Source organism: Hemicordylus capensis, chromosome 1 (assembly GCF_027244095.1).
Source record: "Hemicordylus capensis ecotype Gifberg chromosome 1, rHemCap1.1.pri, whole genome shotgun sequence".
In the NCBI taxonomy this organism is placed as follows: Eukaryota; Metazoa; Chordata; class Lepidosauria; order Squamata; family Cordylidae; genus Hemicordylus; species Hemicordylus capensis.
The window spans coordinates 404,941,570-404,968,861 of record NC_069657.1 but is presented as its reverse complement, the minus strand read 5'-3'; the positions used below and the strand labels follow the sequence as shown (position 1 = coordinate 404,968,861).

The 27,292-nt window shown below is 43.4% G+C and overlaps 1 protein-coding gene across 7 annotated transcripts in view; it reads right to left on the bottom strand.

Moving 5' to 3' along the window:
• CLIP4 (CAP-Gly domain containing linker protein family member 4) overlaps positions 1 to 27,292 on the bottom strand; it is a 49,831-nt gene that overhangs the window by 3,489 nt on the left and 19,050 nt on the right. For 6 of the 7 annotated variants that reach the window (XM_053306624.1, XM_053306613.1, XM_053306604.1 and 3 more), the window contains exons 6-15: positions 25,597 to 25,715; positions 24,710 to 24,946; positions 20,481 to 20,616; positions 18,916 to 19,053; positions 15,130 to 15,219; positions 8,501 to 8,641; positions 7,549 to 7,683; positions 5,079 to 5,202; positions 3,064 to 3,128; positions 1,520 to 1,592 (exon numbers count right to left, since the gene is read on the bottom strand). In XM_053306624.1, coding sequence (XP_053162599.1) covers positions 1,520 to 1,592; positions 3,064 to 3,128; positions 5,079 to 5,202; positions 7,549 to 7,683; positions 8,501 to 8,641; positions 15,130 to 15,219; positions 18,916 to 19,053; positions 20,481 to 20,616; positions 24,710 to 24,946; positions 25,597 to 25,715 — 1,258 coding nt within the window. The remainder of the gene's footprint in view (positions 1 to 1,519; positions 1,593 to 3,063; positions 3,129 to 5,078; positions 5,203 to 7,548; positions 7,684 to 8,500; positions 8,642 to 15,129; positions 15,220 to 18,915; positions 19,054 to 20,480; positions 20,617 to 24,709; positions 24,947 to 25,596; positions 25,716 to 27,292) is intronic. The other variant, XM_053306661.1, reaches the window with a different exon arrangement.

Below are 27,292 nucleotides of genomic sequence, written 5' to 3'. Positions count from 1 at the left end.
AAACCTGGGTAGAAGTGGTTGTGTAGAAGCAAGGTAGGAGGAAAACCTGGGTAGCTGTTCCTCTTACCTTGCTTCCATACAACTGAAAATTGAAAGCACACAAAGCTCCCAAACTCGGGTAGAACCCTGCTTTTGACTGTGTGAATGACCTCTCAGTCTAACAAGAAGGGGGAGTAGAGAAAGTCTCGTCAGGGAGGGAATTCCTTTGCTCACTATCTCTACACTTAGTGCCCAATAGGGTTGCTGGTGCTAAGAGTCGATGCCATCAAGAGCTGCATCTCCAACACAAATAAAGGTCCATTAAAAGTAGTAGGAAATGGGGTGGTGAGGGAGACTTGTCTTTCCCCAAGTCATTCTTAGCCTAGCTTGTCATCTACTGGCAGGTAATGTGGACAATAATCCTCAGTGCTGGGATTCTGGATCAGGCATATTTCTCTAGTGTCAATTTTAGTTATTTTAAAAACTCATAGCCAACCTTTTCTCACTACTACCACCTGCTGCAGATACTGTACAAGATTACATTTATATCCTGCCTTTTTGCCATCACGGACATGGAAGCGCCACTTGTGGGGTTCCCAGGAAGCACTCATCCAAGCACTGACCAAAACGAGACCTGAACCCACCAGCAAGGTGTTTGTATCATGTGCCTTCAAGCCACGGCCTGGGGCCATTAAACACACGGAAAACACAAAAGCTCTCCCACGCTTTCCCCTCCCTTTTTTGCAATATTCCTTCTTATAAGCATTCAAGATCAGGGTTGGGAGTTACACATATGTATCCAAAAGGTATCTTAATCACCAATCACCATGCATGACTCTAGAAACAATTGGTCCAGATATTGCAAAGTTGTTAGGGGGAAGACACAAACAGTCACTATCTAGAAATGGGTTCTGGAATTCATTTATGCGATATCAAGGTTTAATGTGCTCTAATCTTAATATAATACCAAGTTTGGTGCAAATCAGGCAGTTCACGTTGGCCCACTTCCACCCTAAAAGTTCATCTTGAACTGGGGTGAATGGCATCATCACAAAATATGCCATTGAGGTATCCCTATGTGGCACTACAACTGCACCAAACTTGGTCCAAATCAGTTCAGGCACTGCAAAGTGAGGAGAGCTGGTCTTGTGGTAGCAAGCATGACTTGTCCCCATAGCTAAGCAGGGTCTGCCCTGGTTGCATATGAATGGGAGACTTGATGTGTGAGCACTGCAAGATATTCCTCCCAGGGGATGAAGCCGCTCTGGGAAGAGCAGAAGGTTTCAAGTTCCCTCCTGGCTTCTCCAAGATAGGGCTGAGAGAGATTCCTGCCTGCAACCTTGGAGAAGCCACTGCCTGTCTGTGAAGACAATACTGAGCTAGATAGACCAATGGTCTGACTCAGTATATGGCAGTTTCCTATGTTCCTAAAGTTGTTAGGGAAGGAGACACACACACACACACACAGAGAGAGCAAGGTGATCTCAGGAGACTACTTTCCATGAGGAAAGTCTGTTCCAAAAAAAAAAAAGTCACTCACTTGACAAAAGAATTTCTCCTGTTTATCTCCTTTTGGGAAGATGCAGAGGTTGTACTGAAACTTCGTCGGAAACCTGAATGTGAAAAAGAGAATGATGTTAGTCTTAAAGTGTGGTAAACTATAGACACTGGCAAACATTAAGCCCATGTCAGTGTGCTAGGAAGATGGAGCTGTGGCGCAGAAGGCTTCCAAGGAGTGTGCAACCCTCAGGGACATCTTTTCAAGTGGTGCAAGGCACTTCCAGGGTAAGGAGACAGCAACAAAGCTCTCTGCAGCACAGGAATGTCTTCCTGGCACACCAACACTGGCTTAGTCAGTATGTCAGCCACTGCTCTTCTCCCAGAGCACAATTCAAGAAGCACTGCAGGGAACTACAATGAGTCACCTTCCCTCTACCATCATTTATTCACTCTTATTGGGAGAACAGTTGCCTTCAGTCTTGAGGACTCTCAATTTTCAGCCCTGGACTGCGAATTCTCCCACTGCGGGGGAGGGACTTTATTGACCATTGGGATCCATTATGGCCATGCCTTGAATGACTAAAATTGCATTACAGGACAACTGCTGAGGCAGCCCCACAACTCAAGCCTTACAAATCCATCATGCCTTGTATAAGTGAAGATAACAGTACTCCCATATTTTTCCATAGAGAAAGGTCAGCTACAAAGTTATACGATGCAAGCTGCAGAACAGCCATCTTTTTAGGACAATACATTCAAATCAGGGAAAGGACGTTTTAAAAAAAGATTCCAGACCAGATGGCTTTTTTAAAAAAAAAAGGGGGAGGGGGGCTCAGAAGCTCCTGCCTACAGAAGGCTTTAAGAGGGGTTTGGATAACTTCATGGAGGAGAGGTCTACGGCTACTAGTCGGAGGGATACAGGCCACCTCCAGCCTCAAAGGCAGGATGCCTCTGAGTACCAGTTGCAGGGGAGCAAAAGCAGGAGAGGGGGCACGCCCTCCTGCCTGTGGCTTCCAGTGGCATCTGGTGGGCCACTGTGCGAAACAGGATGCTGGACCAGATGGGCCTTGGGCCTGATCCGGCAGGGCTGCTCTGATGTTCTTACAGGTTCTCCCATTTCATACACCCACCCATCATCCTCAACAAGCTACCTCTTCCACATGAAGCTACGGTTACTGCAATTCACATAGATAACCTAAGCACCACAAACGCCTCATTCAGACATTATCACCAAGCCATGCTGAACTCGCACTCAGCACCTGAAACTGGATCCAGAACTCCTGCCTGCCAGTCAATCACTCTGCAGCATGCCACTCGGGGTTACAGCAGCGCTTGTCTTCAGAGAGGCAATCTGCAACCGTGGTGGCCGGCATTTTCATGATCGGCAGCTTGAGTGCTCCAGCCATCACAGCTACAGCCTGCCTCTCTGCAAGCATCACTGTCACTGTGAGCAGCATGCTGTGGAGAGCGACTGGCAGGTGGGCAGGACTTCAGGATCCAATTTGAGATGCTGTACGCAAGTCCAGCGTCTCTTGGTAATAATGTCTGAATGAGGCTACAGGGAGATACAGATCAAATTCTTACCGGGCAGAGAATGATTCATTTTACTTGCTGAAGCATCTGCGAGCGAATCCAGTGATCCCGCGAGCCTGCAAATGAAATCATGCACCAACACTTTTCTTAATAAAATCATCACCGCAACCCAGTTCTTCATTTATGATGTAGCTGTGATCAGTTTCAGTGCCTACCAAAACTAACTGAATGGCAAGATTCCTCCAAAGCCTATGAGCTCTGCACTGATCCAAGTCAACCAGGATTCAATGTGCATGCACAGTAAGTGAAGAATGGGGACATTTCTATACAGAAACTGGCTCAGTACAGGAAACCATGTATTTGCATTGTTGGGAAAGGTAGGTGCCCCCTTCCCCTCCATTACACCCAAGGCCAACTGTGGGGAACTGGCTGGCTGTGTAGAGAACAGAACCTGTGCTGAGCCTGCCATCTCCTCCATCTCCTTCATGGATACACAGGGACTCGGCATACACTGAAGCTGTCCCAGCACTTGCATCAAATTCTCTGCAGGGGCACATTAACCTGCCAAATAAGCACCAGGTACAAGAGCCCCTACAATCCCCACAGCAATCATCTCTATCTGTCTTCCGCTTCCTTCATTCCCACTATTACACACAGACCCGCTCTTCCAAACAGGAGCAGGGCACTCAGTCACGGACCAGTACTATTGATGCCAATGAGTGGAAGGTAACCATGGTAATTCTTCAACATTCCCAACATGCCTAGCAAGCAACGAATGTAGGCTTCTTATTTATCAGTATTCCCTTCTCCATTCCCTCCCCTCTTCAATACATTTAGGATGCCACTGCCCAGATAACCTTCCTTTCCTTCTGCCACCATCATGCCCCTCGCATCAACTGGAACACTCATTGCCTTCACACTATGGATCTCCAGGCCAGACCCACCCCTTTACTCCCCCTCCTGCTTCCTCTGGCCTGTGCTCCTCTTCCACCAGCCTCCTTTGCTCTCCCACACTTGTGCCTTCTCCTCCACTCCCGCTCCTTGAACAGCCGCCTCCATCGGCCAAGCCACCCACTTCAGTCCCTTCTCAACCCTTTTAAGAAATGCTACGTGCTGCAACCCTCCCGTGTGCCAACATCCACCTATTCCGTCCTGTCCGATACCAGTCACCAGTGTTCCCTCTCACAGGGATTCCCAGATGTTGTTGACTACAATTCCCAGACTCCCCAAGCAAAAGCAACAGCAGCTGGGGATTCTGGGAGTTGTAGTCAACAACGTCTGGGAATCCCCCTTAGAGGGAACAGTGGCAGTCAACACAGTGCCACTGTCATGTGGAATCTGCTCAAAACTGCCTCTGTATGGCAGGTGCTCCACATTTACAAGTTATTTCCATGTCTTGGCTCACTACACAGAGACACCCCAAACTTATTGGTTGCTTCCACAGTGCAACAAGCTGCTGCCTGAAATGAGGATTAGTTCGTCAATTTTATGCCCAATAGGCAGGGAAGTCAGACTTCTTCACAGTTCTGTGGAGCATCTAGTAAAATGGTTAGCCTATCACCACACCACCATTGAGCCAACAATATGGTTACCCTAGTAACAGAGGAGCTTTAAAAAAAGTGAATAAGGCATCGTGCTAGGACAAGGGTTTAAGATGCAAGAGAAATCTAACATGTTCCTCTACAGAAATAAGTCCGGAAAATACACACACACACACACACACACACACAGGTGAAGAAATACTGGCTCAGTTTAATAAGCCAGACAAAAAAGCAGGTGTGTGTGTGTGTGTGTGTGTGTGTGTGTGTGTGTGTGAGAGAGAGAGGGAGAGGGAGAGGGAGAGGGAGAGGGAGAGGGAGAGGGAGAGGGAGAGGGAGAGGGAGAGGGAGACTGTTCCCACATTAGCACCAAGACCAATTTCTTCTTTTTGCCATGTTAAGACTCTAGCTGGTGCGATCCAAAGCTTGGCAGCAGCAATGTGTTGCATGCCTCTAGGCGCCATCCCAAGAGGAGGCCGATTCTGAATGAAAGGGCTGAGTCCTGCCATCATGAAATGCCACACTCACTTCTGCACTCTTGAAGGTGGTGCAAACACGCCGTATCTTGGGAGGCAGCTGAAGTACTGCACACCTGCCACTGAACCATCATTCTTGCCATGGGGTTTATCCAGTTCTATTCCACACCAAAAGCCTGGAACAGTGAAAAACAGATCCTTGAGGAATCACGGATGGACACAAAAAGGAGCCATTATTGTTTATTGCAACCATTCATTATATTCCAGAATGAGGGTTTTCTTTGTACAGAAGTGCTCCTGGCAATTTGAAGCTGCAATTAGCATCGCAAATAAGGGAGGGAAAATGAACGGAAAGGAAAATAATACTTCTTAAATCAATCATAGGAACAAAGGAAGCTGCCATATACAGAGTCAGACCATTGGTCTATCTAGCTCTGTATTGTCTTCACAGACTGGCAGCTGCTTCTTCCAAGGCTGCAGGCAGACTCTCTCTCAGCCCTGTCTTGGAGAAGCCAGGGAGGAAACTTGAAACCTTCTGCTCTTCCCAGAGTGGCCCCATCCCCTGAGGGGAATATCTTACATTGCTCACACTTCTAGTCTCCCATCCATATGCAACCAGGGTGGACCCTGCTTAGCTATGGGGACAAGTCATGCTTGCTACCACAAGACCAGCTCTCCTGGTCTCATGGTCTTATTTAGTCAGCTTGAATAAGCTATCAGGATGAGCAAATGTTCTCTTAAATTTGGTTTCAACTTGTAAAGTAGCAATTAACCCCTTTCCTGTGTATAAAGATATTGGCTGACAGACAGAGCACAGACGTTCCAGTGCAGCAAGCGCAGCGCCTAACTGAACTTCCCAACTGCTCGAGTGCAGCAGCAATTTCCGATGCCCTCCCCTCTCTATGCCACCTGAAAATCTGTCCCTGAAGGTTGTGCAGCCCTCAGATACAGATCTCTGAGTGGCAGAGAGGGCTTCCTGGGAAAGGGGAGGTGTCAAAATTGGCCTCTTCCCTGCTGCACTGGTTCAGCTAGTGGGGAAGTTGTCAGGCTGCTCTCTTGCTGCACTGGCGCATCCTTGTTCTATGGGCCAGCCAATTAATGAAGCAAGTCAAGAAGGGGGGGGGTCTAAAATTTGTATTTCCAAAGAGGGAACTGATTGCCTTGTTCAAACCTGTTCCAAAATATTGCAAATAATAATCATTTAAAAAATGGAATATTCAGTTACTTTCATCCACTCACCCTCTGAATATAAGAAACTTCTGAAGTAGAAGTTGTATGGGGGGGAGAACTTTACAGGAAAGTACTGTCACACAATAATTTATCTTCCTGTAAGCCACTAAGACAGTCATCAGACAGCAATGCACTTAAAAACTGCATTTGTGATGCACTTGCTAATTCAGTAGAAAGGAAAAGTTCCACAATAACCTCTTACTGCTTGTTATGCTATCCAATCCCATTAAGACTCAAAATTAAAATTCAAGTCATTTGGAGCTCAGTGTGCCATTTTAAGGGCAATGCTAATTTCAGGCTGAAACAGCCAGAATTGCATCATGCATTAGAAGGCTTGGCTGGGGAGAAGAGTTCCTTTCTTCTTGCCTTCAAAAGCACCAGCGACAGATTCTTCTGCCAGTTTATCCATAACACTTATGTAACTAAATCTGCCATTTCTTGCTGTATTTGAAAGCTGTCATCTCAAGTGAGATGCTACAGTGGAAACATTTTCTGCAAAAGAGCAAGTTTCCCCTTAGGTCAAAAAACATTTTCAGGTTTGTTTTTTCCAGGATAGAGATCTCCCTGCTTTATTTTACAGCAAAAGTAGTGCACTTGCAGTGGAAGTAGAATCTAACACGTACACACTCCAAAAGAAACCCCACAGTTACATAAGACCCACAGCTCCGAATGACAAGTACTGGGACTGGAGTCACCATGACTCACTGGGGCCACACTGCAGCTCTTTGTCTTTCATTTCGGAAAGAGCTGTGAAGCCACCCCTGAATCAAAACAAGTTCAGATTGACAGTGGGAGGAGACAGGAAGGCAGAGAAGTGGCCAAGCACAACAAGCCCCATCACCCACTGAGAACATCCAGAGAGGTTCATCTACAGTTGCCAACAGTTTGTCTGGACAGGCCTTTTCTGTTGCCGCCCTGAGACTCTGGCATGTGCTCCCTGCTGAAATAAAAGCCTCCCCATCTCTGACATTTTAAAAGTCTCTAAAAACACATTTATTCACCCAAGCTTTTAAAAATTGTTTAAAGGTTTTAATTTCTGTTTTATTTTGTTTTATGTTGTTGTAAACCACCCAGAGATGGAGGTTTGGGGCAGTGTACAAACATAATTAACTAACTGATAAATTAAATTAAATACACACACACCCTGCCGACAGAATTATCCTCTTCTGTATTTGATAGAAACATCATCATAAACTGCAAATCTGCAAACCCATGCTAGGATCCTGGACACTGTGCTGTTGAACCAAAGCTTCTGAAAGAGAAAGGTCTTATAATACAGGCAAGTGACTTACCTGGTGCAAACTTTGTCACCCCATAGAACTTTACTGTTCCAGTTCTTTGTCCTACCACCAGCACCCTGTCTCCAATCTGAATTTCTCCTTCATCAAAAGGATTTCTCCTTGATGTTGGTAAAGTGTTGTTTCTTCCTGTTCAGTTAAAAAAGAAACAGAGAAAGGGAGATTGATTCTGAAACACACACCAAATAAGTAAAGCAGAATTGCTCATCATTCACATTCAGTCATCACAGTAGATGATGCATTACTAGAAGTAAACAGAATCTCAGCAGTAAGTCAGGATGGCTAATCAAATCTGCCTACACGTTCTTATGCCAATATGCACAGTGGGCACTGCACATACTGTATGGAAGCTAGGTTGGTGTAAACAGAGGGACTTGTATCCAAGACATTTTTGAAACTATCTAGAATAACCTTAAAAAAAAAAAGTTGTCCCACTCCTATATGTGATGGACAGTTATTGCCTTGCCCAGGGGTTTATTCACAAAGCCACACAAAAGTTTTCTGCCACCAGGAAACATGCAACTCTTGAGATAATTGAAGGCTGAATAGAAATGTAGAAAGCTATCAAGAGTAATGAAGGGCAACCACTTCAAACCAAGGTAAGGTAAGATAAAGTGTGCCATTGAGTCAATTTCGATTCCTGGCACCCACAGAGCCCTGTGGTTTTCTTTGGTAGAATACAGGAGGGGTTTACCGTTGCCTCCTCCTGCGCAGTATGAGATGATGCCTTTCAGCATCTTCCTATATCGCTGCTGCCTGATATAGTACCAGCGGAAATTCAAACCGGCAACCTTCTGCTTGTTAGTCAAGCATTGCCCCATTGCGCCACTTAAGGTGGTTCAAACCAGGGTAGTTGCAGCTTTTTCTCCTGGCTTCCCTGGGCCCTCACATTGTAACTGCAGATGCACTTGTTTGCAATTCCAAGTTGATCCAACAGAAACCATACCAGGGACAGATTTAGATGCAACCGAATGTGGTTTAAAGTCATCCTTCTTATTACTCCTGGGATTCCATTTCTTGGGACAATTCTTCTTGCTGTCCAAAGATACAGTAGAAGACGAAGAGCTGCTGGAGCCTAGAGAAGTATCTAAAATAAACCAAAGAGAGATTCAAATGTAAGGCACACAAGATGAAGAAAAAATGCAGGCGAGGCAGAAAATGTCACAACGGGCAAAAATTTTCATTTCCCCTGGTGAGGGAAGAAAGGACACCACCTGCACAAAGCTAACTGCTCGTGATAGATGCCACTTAATCTTTTAAGCCTATTTTAATAATTGTGTAATACTTGTAAGCATGGAGCATAATTGTAAAAATAACGCAGCCTCCAGTAATAAAAGACATCAGCCCTTTGCTTTTGATAGCCAGTCTATTAAATCTTTGATGAGAAACTGGGGGAGTGACATTTTGTGGGTGAATTATGAAGTGCGTGGATTAGTGCCTACTGCATGCCATTACGCACTGTATTAATATTAAAATCCAGTCTATAAAATAAGATTAGTAAGTAAATCACTTTCATTTCAATTTGCAGAATCTTGATTTTCAAGCTGCCTAACAAGATTTATGTCTAGTTATCTTTTTTCTTCATAGTTCCCTCTTATGGCCTTTTCTATGTGACAAGATGATGTCCTTTAGTGCATCTCAGCTTACTAATCCCCAAAGGTGGAGATAATACTCATTTACCTGCCTGTTCAAGATCATGAAAATTTCAGGGCAGCTTCATAGGTTACACTTTAAAAGGGGTAAACACTATGAAGAGTTCCAAAACAGCCACAGGTTCTTTGTAGTGTGTCCATACCAGAAGCCTCACATCTTTGGAGGCACTGTGTGAAGAAACTTTTGATTACTCAGTATGCTGCAAGACATCTTCAGTTCTCCATAAGCAGTGTGAGTAGCAAAGAATGGCTTATAGGAACATAGGAAACTGCCATGTACTGAGTCAGACCACTGGTCCATCAAGCTCAGTATTGTCTACACTGACTGGCAGTGGCTTCTCCAAGGTTGAAGCCACTAAAGGCCACCTCCAGCCTCAAAGGCAGGAGGCCTCTGAGTACCAGTTGCAGGGGAGTAACAGCAGGAGAGAGGGCATGCCCTCAACTCCTGCCTGTGGCTTCCAGAGGCATCTGGTGGGCCACTGTGCAAAACAGGATGCTGGACTAGATGGGCCTTGGGCTTGATCCAGCAGGGCTGTTCTTACATTCTTATGTTGCAGGTAGGAATCTCTCTCAGCCCTATCTTGGAGATGCCAGGGAGGAACTTAGAACCCAGATGCTCTCCCCAGAGTGGCTCCATCCCCTAAGGCAGGGATCCTCAACCTTGGGCCCCCAGATGTTCCTGGACTTCAACTCCCATAATCCCCAGCCAAAGGCCACTGGGCCTGGGGATTATGGGAGTCGAAGTCCAAGAACATCGGGGGTGAGGATCCCTGCCCTAAGGGGAATATCTTACAGCAATCATACATCTAGTCTCCCATTCATATGCAACCAGGGCAGACCCTGCTTAGCTAAGGGGACAAGTCATGCTTGCTACCACAAGACCAGATCTCCTCTCATATGTCCAATATTGTGCATGCACATGCAGCCAAAGAAAGCACATGCATAACACGAGCATCCCTGCTTTTGAAGCGAGAGTGCAAATTTCCGCCATTCCCCTTCCCCAGAAGGACTCTGTGCAACTCAGAAGTAGGTCCCTGAGGACTGCGTCACTCTCAGGAACCTACTTCTGAGTCACACAAAGCACTTCCAGGGGAAGGAGGGGCTTGGCAAAGATAACCCCTCCCCCCATCTGCGATCACCCATGCTTCAGAAATAGGGACACTAGCTCTGCATGCACGTTTTGTTTTGGCCACACACACAGCATTCGGTGGGATGTTGACCAATGGACTGGCTACATGTTGCTTGCATAATTTCTCAACTGGAAAAAAGTGGGGGGCGGGGCGGGGAAGAGTCCCTCCATGATATGAAACGTAACTTTAAAAAATAACCATGCAGGCAAAGGGACAGAGCATCTAAAGAAGTGGACCCAAAACTTCGTTCTGACACAGCACACATATTCCTTTCCAATCATGCACACAGTACTTTACAGCTAGAATTAGAAGTCGATGCTCGAGTGTTAAGAGTGCAGGTTTTAGCATATTAGGCTCCTGTCCTAAGCAGACTCGCATGAGAGCCAGCTCCATTCAGAATCAGTGGGGATTTCTACTGATATGCATTTTGGATCCAGGTGCTTCTGGGAAAGCAAAAAACCTACAGTTGCCAATAAAAACCAAACAAAAGCTTCCTCATGCTCGACACAATGGAAAAATAAATCACTCCAATCACCCTAAAAGCCAATCTACTTTAAAAAGCAAGTCTTGGCCATATATGTGATGGGTTAATTATACATGAGCTGAAACGATGACTTTCAGAGGGTCCGACACCTAAAAGAGAATTTTAAAGGCAAAACTTGAATACAAAAGTCATTTCCAATTGGCTTCTTCCAAAGCACTATCACAGCAGCACTCTTCTGAGAAACTGAGTTTCAACAAACATTAACTCAAACTCCTGAAAAAATTAGACATGGAAGACGTAACTGTGACTGAAGCAAGCTAAGAGTGTTATTAAATCTTCTGATATGCCAGGCCTGCTGAACTTTGGCCCTCCAGCTGTTTGTGGACTACAGTTCCCAGAATCCCTGGCTATTGGCCACTGTTGCTGGGGATTATGGGAGTTGTAGTGCAAAAAACAGCTGGAGGGCCAAAGTTGAGCAGCCTTGTGATATGCCATATGTATGTAGTCAAATAACACAGAAAAGTCTGCACAGGAAAGCACCTTCAGATAGTTGGAGGTTCTTGGCTCACTACTTGAGTGTCAGAGAAGTAACTGATTACCCCTGCAAACTGGGCAAAAATACGTCTTGGTGGCACTCTTACATTCAGTAGGGGAGAGCAAACGTCTCTATTCAGCCCAGGAAAAAAAACATCTCTCCAGTCGTTATTGCTAGTGTCTGCTTTCTGCAGATTGAGAGCCCTTTGGGGGACAAGGAGCCATTTTTTCATGCGTTTTGCTATGTCAACAGCTTTGAGAACTGTGTGTTGAAAAGCAGCATGTACACTTAATAAATAAAACAAAACACAGATTTTTTGAGTTTATTAAAAATGGATGAAGTTCCATTTACTGGAAGCACACATTGCCCTAAGCATGATCAGAGACAGTAGGCAAGAGCATTCAGTCTCCCTGTGTAAATAAGTGACTCCTCAGTCAATAGCCTTGGATGTCAATCATACTAGGTACAAAACTAAGGAGAAAGATGGTAAAGTACTTCAAAATGGAATAATATATTGGCCCAGATCACTGGGCAAAGAGGTAGTTTTTAAAGAGATTGAGCTCTTATACGTACTAGGGAAAGGTCCCTTTTCAACCCAGCGTAGCATACAAAGACGGTGAATATTTATATGCCACTTTTCAACAAGAATGGTTTACACAGATATAAATACCTAAATAAAATGGCTCCCTGTCCCCAAAGGGTTCACAATCTAAAAAAAGAAACATAAGATAGACCCCAGCAACAGCCACTGGAAGGATGCTGGGCTGGGGAAAGAGGCACTCTAACCCCCAGGACCTTGGGGCGCTGGTCCGTGGCCTGCAATGTCCGGGGGTGGGGGGCTCCTACTGCCACCCCATGTCATGACACGGGCCTGCGACACTTGATTCCCGCTGTGCGGGCACACTAGAGTGTCTTGCAGTTCTCAAGGGTTGTTGGGCCCAGCTGGACAGGCCCAAAAGCCGTTGCACCCGCCACGGGGGAGGCCTGCTCAGCTCACCCCCCAGCCCCACCCCGCCAGTGCATATGGTGGCTATAGAGCAAAGATCAGCATGGAAGCGGCGGCAAGTGCCCCCCCCCCAGACATTTGGAGTCCACCCACCCACCCCAAGCAAGATTCTCCTCTTTTTTCTTTTACTTTAAAAATTTTAAGGGTGGGCCTCATGGCAACAGGGGAACTTCTAAAACCCTTCAGGTCTGAGTACGCCACTGGCTGGGGATGGATAGGGCCAATTGCTCTCCCCCTGCTAAATAAAAAGAGAATCACCATTTTAAAAGGGGAACTTCTAAAACCCTTCAGGTCTGAGTACGCCACTGGCTGGGGATGGATAGGGCCAATTGCTCTCCCCCTGATAAATAAAAAGAGAATCACCATTTTAAAAGGGGAACTTCTAAAACCCTTCAGGTCTGAGTACGCCACTGGCTGGGGATGGATAGGGCCAATTGCTCTCCCCCTGCTAAATAAAGAGAGAATCGCCATTTTAAAAAGGTGCCTCTTCCCTCCCAAGGGCTGCTGCAGGTGTCTGCCTTGTGTTCCCTTTTAACTGGTGAGCCCTTTGGGGACACAGACAGACCTGAGCCAAACTCCCCAGGTGCAGGAGATGGTGTGGCTAACTGGCACTCCTTGCCCTCAGAGCACCTGATCTCCCCACAGCCACCCCAAATCCCCTTTAGTGCCCCAGCTGAGATCACCCTTCCTCTTCCCTTCTGCCCATCTTACCCCTGCCTTATCCCTTTTCAAAAGGCAGGCGGCATGGAACAGAGCAGAAGGAGGCATGTGGAGGACTCCACACATTCTAATGCTCCATTTCTCATCCTCTACCGTGCAAGGTGCGGCTGAATGGGAAAAGCAATAGCAGTGCTGTGCCACTTTGCTACTACTGCCAGTGAACATGGGCAACTTTTGGCCTGCTAATAAAGTGGTCGGCAAGTCAGACACTGGGAAGAGGCAGCTAAGTGGTGGGCAGGCCATGGACAAGGAGCTAGGGATGTGCATAAATCTATTTTTTATTCGATTTGTGGCCAAAACAAATCACCCCTGATTTGTTTTGTGTCCAAATCTACCCCCCCATCACCCCAGATTTGATTTGTATTTGCTTCAATTCGATTCGGATTTGGACTGATTCAGACCACTTAACAAGGTCCAAAGAGCACCAAATTTGGGTGATGATCCCCATGGGTGCCACCTACCACCCAAATTTCAAGGCAATGGGACATTTGGTTGACTTTTAATGAATTTTTTTAGTTTTTGCTGATTTTGAACATTTCCACTATAGGAAACAATGGGGATTCAAAGTTGCCATATCCTAACCCTAACACGGATCCCCAGCTTTTTATGGAGCAAAATGTGCAGTCGTTATTTTTCAGGAGTTTGGATTCTTTGGTGTACAACAACTTTTCCTCATAATGAATCTCTTCATTTCTTCTGTTCATTTTGATGGTCACTGGACAGTGCCCACTGTCTACTGCCATGTGCCAACTACACACACACACACACACACACCCCTGCAAGGCAGTGGGGTACTCATTTTAATTTTTAGGTATATTGAAACATTTAGATTCTTTGGTGTCTAATAACTTTTCCTCATAATGAATTCCTATGAGGATTCATTAAACACCTTCATTTCTTCTGTTCATTTTGACTATAATTGGACAGTGCCAACTGTAAACTGCCATGTGTCAACTACACACACACACACACACACACACACACACAGGGTACTCAGTTTTTGTTGTGGGGTTTTGTGTTGTTTTTTTTTGAAGTGTTTAGATTCTTTGGTGTCTTCATCACACACCTTCATTTCTTCTGTTCATTTTGACCTCACTGCTTTGTGGGTAGGGTGGGGAATTAGTGGCATCCCTTGTTCCAACTACCCCCCAACCCACAAGCCAGTGGGTACTCAGTTTATATTTTATGAATTTTTGAGGTGTTTACTCTTTGATGTGTAATGAATCCTTATAGGGATTCATTATGAGGAAGGGTTATTAGACATCGAAGAGCCTAAACACTTGAAAAAAATCCTAGAACATAAACTGAATAGTACCCCACTGCCTTGTGGGTGGGAGTGGGATGTAGTTGGCACATGGCAGTTGACAGCTGGCACTGTCAAAAAGACAGTCAAAATGAATAGAAGAAATGAAGGTGTGTAATGAATCCTCATAGGGATACATTGAGGGGAAGTTATTATACACTAAAGAATCCACACAATTGAAAAATAGTGACCACACATTTTGCTCCATAACACCACTTCTACAAGGGTTAGAGCTTAGCCTTTTTTTAAAATGAAAGCTGGGAATCTGGGGGAATTAATAGGAGGGATCCGAATCTCAAATCGATTCAAATCGAATCATGCACGATTCAATTTGTACCCGAATCTAGCCAATGGACCACAGGGGTGATTTGTTTTGTCTCCAAATCACCCAAATCAGCTAGATTTGGGGACAAATCAATTTGTACCTGAATCAATTTGCACATCCCTACAAGGAACCATCTTCCCTTTCTTTTTGCCATGCAGCCTGCATTGAGAACTTTTGTGTTGAAAAGTGGCATATAAATATTCATCATCATCTCAAGAGAAATCACATTTGTACCTGAAAGTTTTATATGCACACATCTCATACAGCTTTCCTGCACCTAGGGAAGTGGCCACAACACTTTTTGAAGTCAAAATGCAGGTTCAAACAAGCCTTTGCTGAGGTGATTCTGCAGTCTGGACGATCATTATAAAGGGTCCCTTGCTCAGGCCAACAGCCAAAAACTTCTGAAGGAAACATTACCTTCTTTACCTGTTGGAAGAGTTTTCATTCCTTCTTCAGCTGCCGAAAATGTGGAGTCAGGAGCACTCTCTTTTTTCAATGTGGATAAGCCTGTGATCCAAAGCAATTCAATGATCATAGTCTAGCAATAGTATTTCCCCCCACAAAAAAATGGCAATGAGACTGAATCATTTTAAGTCCCAGCACTTCTACGTAACAATGTGTGAACTTGTCTGTAAGAGACCATTTCTGCAGCCTTTTACAGACCTACGAATAAAGAATGGAGAGGGATACTTATTTTAAGAGACTTGCACATTATACTATATTCAGGGCAGGACAGAATACTGAAGAGATGTAGGTCAATGGTATAGTATGTGCCTTGAATGTAGGAGGGAAGCAGTTCATTCATTCTCAACAGCTTCAGGTTAAGAGATCTCAAGCATCGGAATTTGAAAAGCTCTTTTGATGAAACACAGGAGACCTGGTTTCAAGATCCACATCTATTCCTCACAAAATAGCTGTGAGGAAGGAGTATACAAACTGGATCAGGATCATAGGCCTGGGGAGGCCTGTGCCATTTTCCTGATTAATATCAATATCCAAAGCTGCTTGCTTGGGGGGTGGGGGGTGGCGGGGACATACAGATACCTAACTCCCCCCACCACCTGATGGGGCTTTGGGGAGGGGCTGGCTTTCATTGCAAAGCCCGCATTCTGAACATCAGGTTACACCCCAAGGCTCAAAATGCATTAGTGCCAAAAAGTTTTAAGTGCTCAACTAGATTTTAAAAACTGCATGTAAAACACATTTTAACGACAGAAATCAACTATTTGCCTAAGAGAATGAGCTATGCCAGAACAATAGCACCATCCCTGTTAAAATATGCATGGAAAATACTAATGAGGCTTCATAATGTTCCATGGACCTTCTATTCCATATTAATAATAGACAACCTGCCACAGTTTCAGAGAACAAAGAGGTCTGCAGCTGAACTTGCTGGCAGCAGCCATAGGGCAGAACTTTATTCCTCATCAACTAAATTCTACCTATTGGCATAGTATGAAAACAGCCCAACAGCTGGACTAACTCGTGATGTAATCTATAATTAGATGTTTAATGAGACCGGCCTCAAGAAGGCTAACAAGAACAAGTGTGCTCATAGATCAGCTTATCAAGACTACGCTATGGAAAATTTTTGATAAGCAGCCATTATTAAGAGAACAAAACCCACAAAAGCAAATAATTCCTTCAAACAGAATACCAACAGCAAGCACAATAGTCTGCCTTGTGGTTGCCAGGTCACAACTCTGAGAAGTCTCCTTCCTGTCTCCTCAGAGCCATGAAGGGCAGTGTGGATTTGCAGCCTCCCCCTTCCGCCCCGCTCCCGCTGGCCAAATAGTCCATACTACCCCCTCACCAGCTCCAGGGCAAAATGCAAAGTCTATTTGTTCCAACAGGTGGGGGCCCAGAGCTGCTTTTTCCAATGGGTGAGCCCCCACACATCCAGAAGGGTTCACACACTCAGCAGCCAACCAGGAAGACACAGGCTAGGCTATCAAGCCCTTTTGCAGTCAACACCTCAGTCCATGAAGGCTCAAATAAGCAAGTGACACATAGTCCATGTTTAACCCAAAGCATGTTAGAATGTGTTTATTAACATACAAGAGCATCATCATCATTGCTGGTGACCAAAAAAAAAAGAATTTTAATTCTCCTCAATTTAAAGCTACAAGTTTTGTAGCAATAAATTATAGACAATTGCCTTATAGCCCATTAACAGAAGTGGGCAAACTGCCAAACGGGACACACTTGCAGCACAAAGAGTGCTGGGCCTTTGGACTTTAATCAATTGGCTTGCTAAAAACAAAGCATTTTATGCTATTCTGCAAAGCCCCTTTGCCCCCATATTAAACAGCTCCAAAGTCAGCCTAAGTGCCTACAAGTTGACATTAATGGATTGCCAGAGCTTTAGGGAGAATATGAGCCTAAAATGTATCCACAAAAACTATGTGAAGGAAATTAAACTCTAGCAATTTGGACAAAGTGAAAACTCCAGAACTTCCCAAGTACTGTATGAGAGCAGTAAATGAAAGTGAAGCATTATAAAATTTGCACAAGTCAGGAGGGATCTGTTGCTAGCAAATTGTGTTCTTAGAAGAAAAATGATAGCAGTTTGCAAAGGCAAAGACATTTGCTATCATAAATGAAGCACGTTCTGCATGTGCATAAATGAGCACACATTCTGCAAGGCAGACAAAAGCAGTAGTAGATGACAGGAGGGTCACTGAAAAGCCATTTCTGAACTTGGCTGAAAAGCAAACTTAAAGAATTGGAAAGATCCATGGACAGTTGTGGGTCAATTCCTCCTCAGGATGGTCTCAGTGGATACCAGATCATCCAACAGTCCTTTTCACACACCTATCGAAGTGCATGAAAGTGTGCTTCTTGGGTGTGCTCCTAGGCCCAGCTTTGCTCCTGGATGTTCAGGGAGCAGCTACGGTCTGTGGTTTATTAGGCTTAAAGGAATATTTGTCAGTCATGTCATATAACTAAAATGCAAAGATGAGAAGTACCAAGGCAGTCTGGGCAAGAATGAACCTGCTATACCAATGCACATCGATTTAATCACTTTGTCTGGCATTTGGGGATGGCTCAGCACGACCTTCACGGTGCCATCTGGTGGATCTTGATGCACACTCAGGCCTCCTCCCCCAGTTATAAAAATTCCTTTGCCACATAACATGGTTTAATACTAAGCAATGACTGCACACCCATGTAACAATAAACCATGGTTTACAATTACAGGGATAAGCAGAGTTGATGAGCCACAGGGTTGCATGCTCCCCTATTTCTCTTCCTCCTCAGCAAATGGAGGAGAAGTCTAACAACGGCTACTAGTCGGAGGGCTATAGGCCACCTCCAGCCTTAAAGGCAGGATGCCTCTGAGTACCAGTTACAGGGGAGTAACAGCAGGAGAGAGGGCATGCCCTCAACTCTTGCCTGTAGGCTTCCAGCGGCATCTGGTGGGCCACTGTGTGAAACAGGATGCTGGACTAGATGGGCTTTGGGCCTGATCCAGCATGGGTCTTATGTTCCAAATAAAGGAAGGACTCAGATTTCATCTTTGAACCAAGTGAATGTCCTCATTATGTCCACACTCAGGGAACTGAGTTCGGGATGCTGAGTTTGCCATACCAGCATCTGAAACCAGGTTCAAGCCATGGTTTCAGATTCTGGCTTGTTAATTAGCCACAGTTAGAACAAACCAAATTCAGACATAACAGGCAACTGTGGTTTGTTCCAATATAAACTTGGAAACTTCCAATCATCTTCTGTGTAAGGAAGAAGAGAATGAGAGCAAAAGGTGAACACTATTCCCTCTAACAGGGATTCCCAGATGTTGCTCACTACAACTCCCAGCATCCCCAGCTGCAATAGCCTTTGGCTGGGGATTATGGGAGTTGTAGTCAACAACATATGGGAATCCCTGTTCAAGGGAACACTGAGGGTGAAATATGCAAACCTGAAGCTTGGTTGTCTTCGGCATTGCTCACCCCTCTAACAACAAACCATCATTTATCACAGTATGTGCATGGGCAATATAATCAACAATCTATGAAGGACTGATGAGACAAAAGCTTTGATGAGGTGAGTACTTTCAAAACATAATACTAGGTTTGTACTGCTTACTCTCCAAGATCAATATAGCAACTGCCTAAAAACTGTGGATTGTGATTTTGGATAGAAAATAGCTTATCTTCTTAATGTGCCCTTTGACTTAAAAAATGAAAACAAAGATGTGCTTACCAGAATTCACTTTTGACGTTATGCGCGTGACATCAATTTTCTTGGACTTGATTAAAGGCAAGGGACGTGAGGAAGAAGTTCTTGCAGTTTTGGGGGGTTCTGAAGCTTTACTTATTTTAGAGAGTGGTGCAAAGATACCTGGCAGAGAAGATACACAAGAGAGAGAAAGGTTATTATTGATTGATTGATTGATTTGATTTGATTTCTATACTGCCCTTCCAAAAATGGCTCAGTCGCAGAGTTCAGCTTTTCCTCAATAATTCTGTTCAAATATTGATGACTGTTCCAAGTATTTAGAGAACCACTGAGCGCTCGAGCTCACACTTTCCCTCTTGGCTGTTAATACACTTTTATCCTTACAATGTTGCTTCACGTCTTACTGCCCCCTCCCCACTTTTACAGACAGGTGATGCAGTAGTGCACTATAAAGCTAAACATTTTTGCTTCACACAGACAATATTTACTCTAGAATATATATATGTTTGCTGCTTTTCCACAAAAGGTTCACAGAAAGGGTTATATTTTTTAAGAAACAAAAAGCCATGATTCACAGGGGTTCACAAAGAGAGTGAGAAGGGAGATAAGAGCAACAGCTGCCGGGAGGGATGCTATGCTGGAACCAATAGGGGAAATTGATGAGAGCTGAAAGATTGGCCCCATTACGTAAAAGGTTCATAGCTGTTAGCTGGATTGAAAGGGTGACTTCAATGTCTCTTTCTCAAAGGCCATTTCTCCCTCAGGAAGGAGGAGGACAACACACAGGCAAATCCAGGCAGAGTCTTACTGGTCAACTGGCTGAGCTTGACCTGCCTAAACAACCCCTTATTCACTGATTCACAGTAAGACATAGCCAGTCAACTTCTGCTTACATGATTGGAAGACTCTAGTTAATTCTGCGGTATATAGACTGAGGAATTTACAGTTACACAACTATCACAAAGTTTAACAGAACAACATGGCTTTTTTACATTTCCTAGTCTTACTCTTGACTAATGCTATAACATTAGTGCTACTTTACTCTTGGCAAAGGCTATAACATAGACTAGTACAGAAGATTATCACTAGATACTGAGTGCATTTTAACCTCATGGTAACACACTCCCACTAAGTATACGAAAGGTGCCTCTTTGCCAATTAGCAGAGATCCAGAACTGAATTGGCCCAGTTCTCATTGGCATTACTTGCTCTGTAGCTGTTTTGCCAAGGCTTCCATCCTTCCTAAATATAGCTTTCAACAAAAAAGGCAAGACACAAGATTTATGGGATGTTGCAAGTTACAGAGGCACACAGCACACTACTAGTAGTAGTACCACCAACAGCAGCAAAGTACAGTCTAGACTGCACTGCAATCTATTTGGTAAGCAAGGGAAAGAGATGTAAAAAATAGTTATTTAAAGACTTGGTTACTATGCATGTCATTTTATGAAAGAAAATCCAGTTTCAAACCAAACACCACTGGAGACAGGATTAAGTAAAATAGCATGTCTAATATGTGGCTGAGTTTAAATGCCTTTTTATTAAAGAGCTGGCAAAGTGAAGCATATAGAAGAAAATTTATACTGTACCATGTTTTGGTGCACACTTAAAATATTGCACTCTTCCAACACTTCCATTGTTTTTTCCTTCCGCTTCATCCAATTCTATGCCAGCCCACTGCCCACTGGCAAACTCCGTTGTTCCACAAAATCTTAATGTGCCAACCTAAAGAGAGAGGGAAGGAAAAGCATGTTTCTGTCTTTGAAGTGGGACATTCCAAAAGAGAGCAAGACAGGCTAGCCAACATCCTGCCTAACAAAGCATACATGTTATTAGGGTCTGTGGGGACGCAATAGGAGCCCTCAGGAATTCCCCAGCCCTCTTTGTACTCCTACTCTTGCACAAAAAGACTAATATGCCCGCACTCCGGAAGTGCTCCGTAAGAACAGAAACATGTTTCTGCTGTTGCACAAGAGTGCTACCACTGTTGTAATGCTATTGGAACACTGAAAGCATGCTTTGTGTCTGCAGATGTTTAGACTAGAACCTCTTCCTTCCATGTGGTGTAGTGGCCAGTGTGGTGTAGTGGTTAGAGTGCTGGACTAGGATGGGGGAGAGCTGAGTTCAAATCCCCATTCAGCCATGATACTTGCTGGGCGACTCTGGGCCGGTCACTTCTCACCTCTGGGCTCCTTGGGGGAAGAGGAGGATATAAATGAAATGAAATGAAATGAAATAAATAAATAAATAAATGTCTTGAGGGAAAGAGCATTGAGGCTGAACACGTGATATCTTCACTGTATTAGTAATGCCAATAATGCTGTGAGGCAACATGGACCTCACAGCGTTATTGGCATTACAACCTGGTGCCTTTTTTCTTTACTCCTTTCCATAAGCAGTTAAATGGTAAATAAGATGCCAATTTTTTTTTACTATGCAGTTCGTGCATGTGCAGTGCAACCCCCAGGTTTTTAAAGTGTTTGGATAATTTGGGATACTTCTTGTTACCTCAATACCAGATTAATACAGTACATTTTTCATCTCCCTGAGGTACAATATATCCCCAAGCTATTTGTAAGCATGCTTAAGAAGAGTGATCACTTATTCCATTAGGAATCTGGGGAAAGCTTGCCTGTTCAGCCCTGCACCATAACTGTGTGATACTTTCATTTCCCCTCACAATGCAATAGGGGTTGTCAATAACCTCATATCCATTTGAATCAAAGGGGCACTTTTAGACAACATTACGAGGGGCTCGTGGACAAAACACCACAATGCAATTAATCTCATTAAGGTAGATCCTGACGTGGAAGATGGGGCTGCAGAACACTGAAGACAACATTTTATGGGTTTTTAACTCCAAATGGGGTATGACTGATCCCATTTTCCATGGGCAATAGATTATATTATTAAAGAAGCAGGTTCATTATTAGAATGCTAAATATCTGAAGGAAAAATAGAATTTGCATGCTGAATATCCCAGGCTTCAATTTATTGTTCAGCCATCATTTTGATAGTCCATTTGATATTCTACTTTCAAGAAGTTCTTTGGTTCCTATAATTTGCTTACTATTATTAATTTTCATTAATAGTATTAAACCGAATTTATTCAAAATTCAATTCTTTTCAGAGAGTAGCTTTTTACATATAACGCATTTTTAACAGCCAAGTGTTTCTTATACCATGCTCTAAAAGGGAACAAAGCTACAGCTTTCCATTCTTAAGTGTCTGTCCCAGAATTAAACTTAAGAGCTAAGAATGCTACGGAATTCCTCCCCTGCCAAAATTCATGATGGAACACATCTTTTTTTTAAAGTCATTTAATAACAGAACTAACAACATATGGCAATTTCTACAATTCTATACATTCCATACTTTGTGAAAAATACCTTATTAAATTAGGTATTTGCAATGTATTACCATGCCAGTTATTTTGGTAGGAAATGTGAAAACACTTTGAAAAAATAAGTATGTGTTCAAATGTGGGTGTTTTTTTCCAGCGTTGGAAAAAAAATCTGAGAATTTTTAACACAACACAAGGTGAAAGGAAAATGGGCAAAATTCAGACAGAACAGAAACAGAGATCCATCCATCCCTAGCTAGAGCCATCACAATAAAGTTTTCGAGATCAATGCAATCAGAAAGGAAGCCTAAACTATTGTTTAGGAATGCAGTGCTACATATCCTTACAAATGGTTTAAAAATAAAAGTTCTAATATATGTAGATGCCCAAATTAACAAAATCCAGTATTTGTTCACACAGACATTCCCGTAAGAGAGAGAGAAAAAGGAGTGAGTGTGTGGAGACCTTTACACACGCAAACTAGCAATTTCAGAGCAATTATTAGGTATAAAAACAAAATTTCATGAACTATAAAAGCCACCACATGCTGTATTTAGAACTTATTATCAGAAAGCCAAGGGCATATTCCAAGAAACTCTTGAACTCTGGATTAAGTATCTTATTAAAGGCGAAGCATTAATCTACCTTTTACATTCTAGAAATAGCAACAAAGTAGTGTTGAAGCACACAGAGGGCAAGCCACATCACTAAGCACATTTTGAAATAAAGGAAACAATTTGGTCATAATTAATTTAAGTTTTGTTAATTTCAATGGGATTTAGTCATAACTAACTTAGTCTACAGCCTGCCCAAAATCTTCCAGCAGATTGTAGTGTAGCAAGAGTAAATCACGTGTTCCATTGCAGGCAGAGATGTGCTATTGGCACAGATGCCCACTGTAGAAAATATATGCAAACAAGACACTCCTCATCTTCTTTAATACAAGGTGATCAATCAAGCATAATTATAAGCTGTAAACTCAGAAATTCCAGTACTGGTTATCAACTGAATTCAGGAACTTTGTGCAAGCAAGTACACAGTTATGAATCCCTACATTTTGCAAAACTGGTCTTGAACTTAAAAGTGTGAGAAACCAACTTTTTACAAGCTCTACTAAGCAAATCTGAAACCGTGTTTTGTTGGTTAGTTTCGGGACACCAAACAGCTGTGCGAGTAGGGCTTGTGACTGTTATACGTGGGTGTGCCCTATTTGAAACATGCAGAGTTATGGATGCCCTTTAAAAACTAATCCCCACTAGCTTATCACAGAAACAGGATGAGAAAGCTTTGCAGAAACAAGTGCAGACTTTACTAGTTAGGGCTTGCTGCGCCATGGGGAGGGGAGGTGGATTCACAGTGCAAACATTTGTGAGCCACCCCAAGAAGTATCGTACTGGAGGGGCAAATTATAAATATTTTATATTTATATATAAATATAAATAGCTATATATAGCTTTGCTTAAAGGCTTTATTTCCTATTTGCTTGGATAACTGTGGAAACAGCTTTATATACTTCCATTATGTTTCAGGGCAGGAGCATTTCAACAGCAACTAAAAAGCCCCACTTGCAATGAATTACTATGGCCTTACTGGCATTAGGAACAATCATGGCCAAAGATATAACTGAGTTACAAGGCAGCCAAGGGTGAAGAGCAAAACGTGCTGGCCAAGGGCAGAGCACCCACAAGCTGAATAAGAATCTACAGCTAAAGCCTCCAGGGGTTGGGAATAGTGTCTGAAATAGCCTTTACTATTTCATACTGTACTCCTGCAAGTTACTACTTGACAGGAAGCCTTAGAATAGCACTGCAGTTCCTTCCTAAAGATTAATACTATTTATTTCACCTTTGCTTACATGATTAAGGCTCAAGAAGGGCAGGGGGTGGGGAGAAGCTATAAAGACTGGGTCCATATTTGGTAACCTAATGATGCAATGGTTTTCCCCCGTGACACTCTATGGATGCGAAAGCTGGACTTTGAAGACGCGTTTGAACTTTGGTGCTGGAGAAGACTCTTGAGGATACATGGACAGCCAGGAAAACAAACAAAGGAATCATAGAACAAATCAATCCAGAATTTTCACGAGACCAGGCTCAAACTATCATACTTTGGACACATTATGCGAAGATCCAGCTCCCTCGAGAAGTCTATAATGCTGGGGAAAGTTGAAAGAAAGAGAAGAAGAGGACGACCAGAAGCAAGGTGGATGGACTCGATTACAACAGCAATGAATGCACCACTGAGAGACCTTAAAGGCCAAGTTGAAGACGGATCATGCTCGAGAGAATCTATCTATCTGGTCGCTAAGAGTCAACATCGCCTTGACAGCACTTAATCAATCAATGATGCAAACAAGTGCCTTGAGCTGGGAACAGGGAAGCCCACCTCCACACTCTGGTCCTGTTGCAGGTCAGTCCCCAAGGCCTCTACAATCTATTCTACTTCCCTTCTGCAGAGTTTGTTTCTTCACCATACCTTCTGCCCTGCTATGACAACTCGGTCGCCCAGCTTTAGGCCAAGGGATCCAAGCATGGCTTTGCCAGTGACATTATCATAATTGGGAAGCATGGCCTTGGACATGTCACATGACAGAGGCACTGCATCTAAGAGCATCTGCTTGATTTCTTTGGCACTGGCTGCTGCATCTGCCATTTCCAGGGGCATGTCAACTGGGTCAGGAACCACATCTGCTGGCGTCTGCCCTTTGTCATTCTGCAGAACAAAAAAACAGTGGGGAAAGAGTAAATTCAAATACACTATTACCGCAAAGCAACACATCGATGTGACACAGTGATTGACTAATTGATTGATTAAGTGCTGTCAAGTCGGTGTCGACTCTTAGCAACCACTTTACCCAGTTCCTAAGGAGCCAATGCTAGTATCTTGGAATTTGAATGGTTTTGCCCATTAATGCATAACAATAAACAATAAATTTTGTTAGCTGTCCCATAACAAGTTGTTCTCTGGGTGGCTTACAACACAACATTAAAACATGAGATAAAAACACACATTAAAAGACCAAAAAAAGGGGGGGGGGAGAAAATACAAAATACAATACAAAAACAATTTAACACATGCTTTTTCTGCCTAAACATAGGCTAGATGAGTGTTACTCCCAAAAATGGGTCCCTGAGGGCTGCAGGACCCTCAGGGGCATTTTTTCAGGAGTCACAATCTGCTTCAGAGGGAAGGGGCAGGGGAAATAGATGAAAATCACCCGTCCCCTGAAACATGAATGCACAGCATTAACTGCATCAGCACTTTATTAGTCTGGATGTCAGCCACTGTTTGATAATGTAAAAGATATTGTCAAATATAGAAAGACCACAGATGAACCAAAAGAGCACAAATCAAAACCTCACCCTAAAGGCTGGGTTGGCTCCATGATCCAATAAACACTTTACAGCTCCAGCGCAGAGATTGAAGGCAGCAATATGCAAGGCTGTTCCAAAATCAAAGTCACTGCAGGTTGTGTCCACATCTACAATCAAGTATCCAGTGCACAAGAGAATGAGTTAATATTCAGTGAACCATGTAAGCTTTTGAACATTTTATATTGATACCATATGCCGCTTTTACACATAATCCCAATGTGAATGGAAAGCAAAATTAATTGACTTAGTAATTATAATATAAGCAAGAGCATAATCAGTATCAATAGTTTGCACCTGTTGCATATGGTCACTTGTGCTACGTAACAAGGTTTTATATCACGGGAAGCTAATTTATATTAGGCAATGTGCAGAACAGCTGCTTTAAAAAGCTTAAAGATCTTATTTTTGAACAGCTGTAGTACACCCCCCGCCAAAAAAAAATTCCTGTTTTAAGTTCTCTTTTCAGTTCAGTACAAATTTCCACTTTTTCTTAAGGTCAGTTCCGTTGATCCTGGTTGCAGCATGGACACACAAAAACATGAATGCTTCACTTCTTACTCTAGTCCCAATTTTCTAGTGTGGGTGAGCAATTCATATTGCTACCGCCACTGACCAACTTCCAGATGCCTCCGCATGGTAAAAGCATCAGCCCACACTGGAAGAATAGGTCTTGGACACATGGTGAAGCTGCCCATTGATAAATTAAATATGCAAGGTAGGTCCTGCCACCCACAACTGGCATTTCAGACTACTTTCATGATCAAAAGTGGGGAGGGAGACAGAAATGTGGCACCTCATGTCATGCATCATGAATTCCAATGATGAATTCTGACATAGTTCAGGGTACCCAATACTCACAAACCTTTGTCTGTAAGTATTCTTTCTCTGCAAGATCACCTTAGTATTTGATGATAGCAGTCCAGTGAATTAATTTGCATTGAGAGAGGTTGCACTACAGATTTTAGACCATCCCATTTGAATATCAACTCACTGGGAATATTAGAATGATAACCAGGAGCCAAATCAAAACAGGCTGTTGCAATTTCTAGATCTCATTTTCCTTTGCTGCGAATTTCAGTCTTCTGGGAATCAATCATGCAAATTTCTCTTAGAATGTTATGCAAAAGTCTTCCCTTCCCTAAAGCAGGCATACATAGGGAGTGTATTTCCAACAAGTTGCTAGCAGACCATCTAGCAGTAGAGTTAACATGTTACTGCAGATCCTAATGGCTGGAAGTTATGTGTAGCAATATAATCTCTGTCAGATGATATGAGGAAAGCATTTGATATACCCTTCTGACAGTCACCCTGATTCAGTCAATGCTCTCTGAACATGAAAAGAGGTTTCAGTACACACAGTAACTAAGAGCACCAAAAGGTTCTTATAGAAGAGGTTTCTGGAAGTCAGAGTTCAGGAATAGTCATCCTGCCACTGTGTGACCACCAACAAATTATTATTATAAACATTTTACACATTTTACTTTTCAAAAAAATAATCACAAGTTATCATAAGACAAATGAGAAAATGGATCTCTGTCCTCAAATAGGCACCTTTTTAAAGTGGTGGTTTTCTTTATTTAGAAGGGGGCGAGCAACTGGCCCTATCCATCCCCAGCACAGCAAATATTAGAGAGCTACTGCTTTACATTTTTTTTAAAAGCGCCTCCTTGCCCAGTTAGCATTG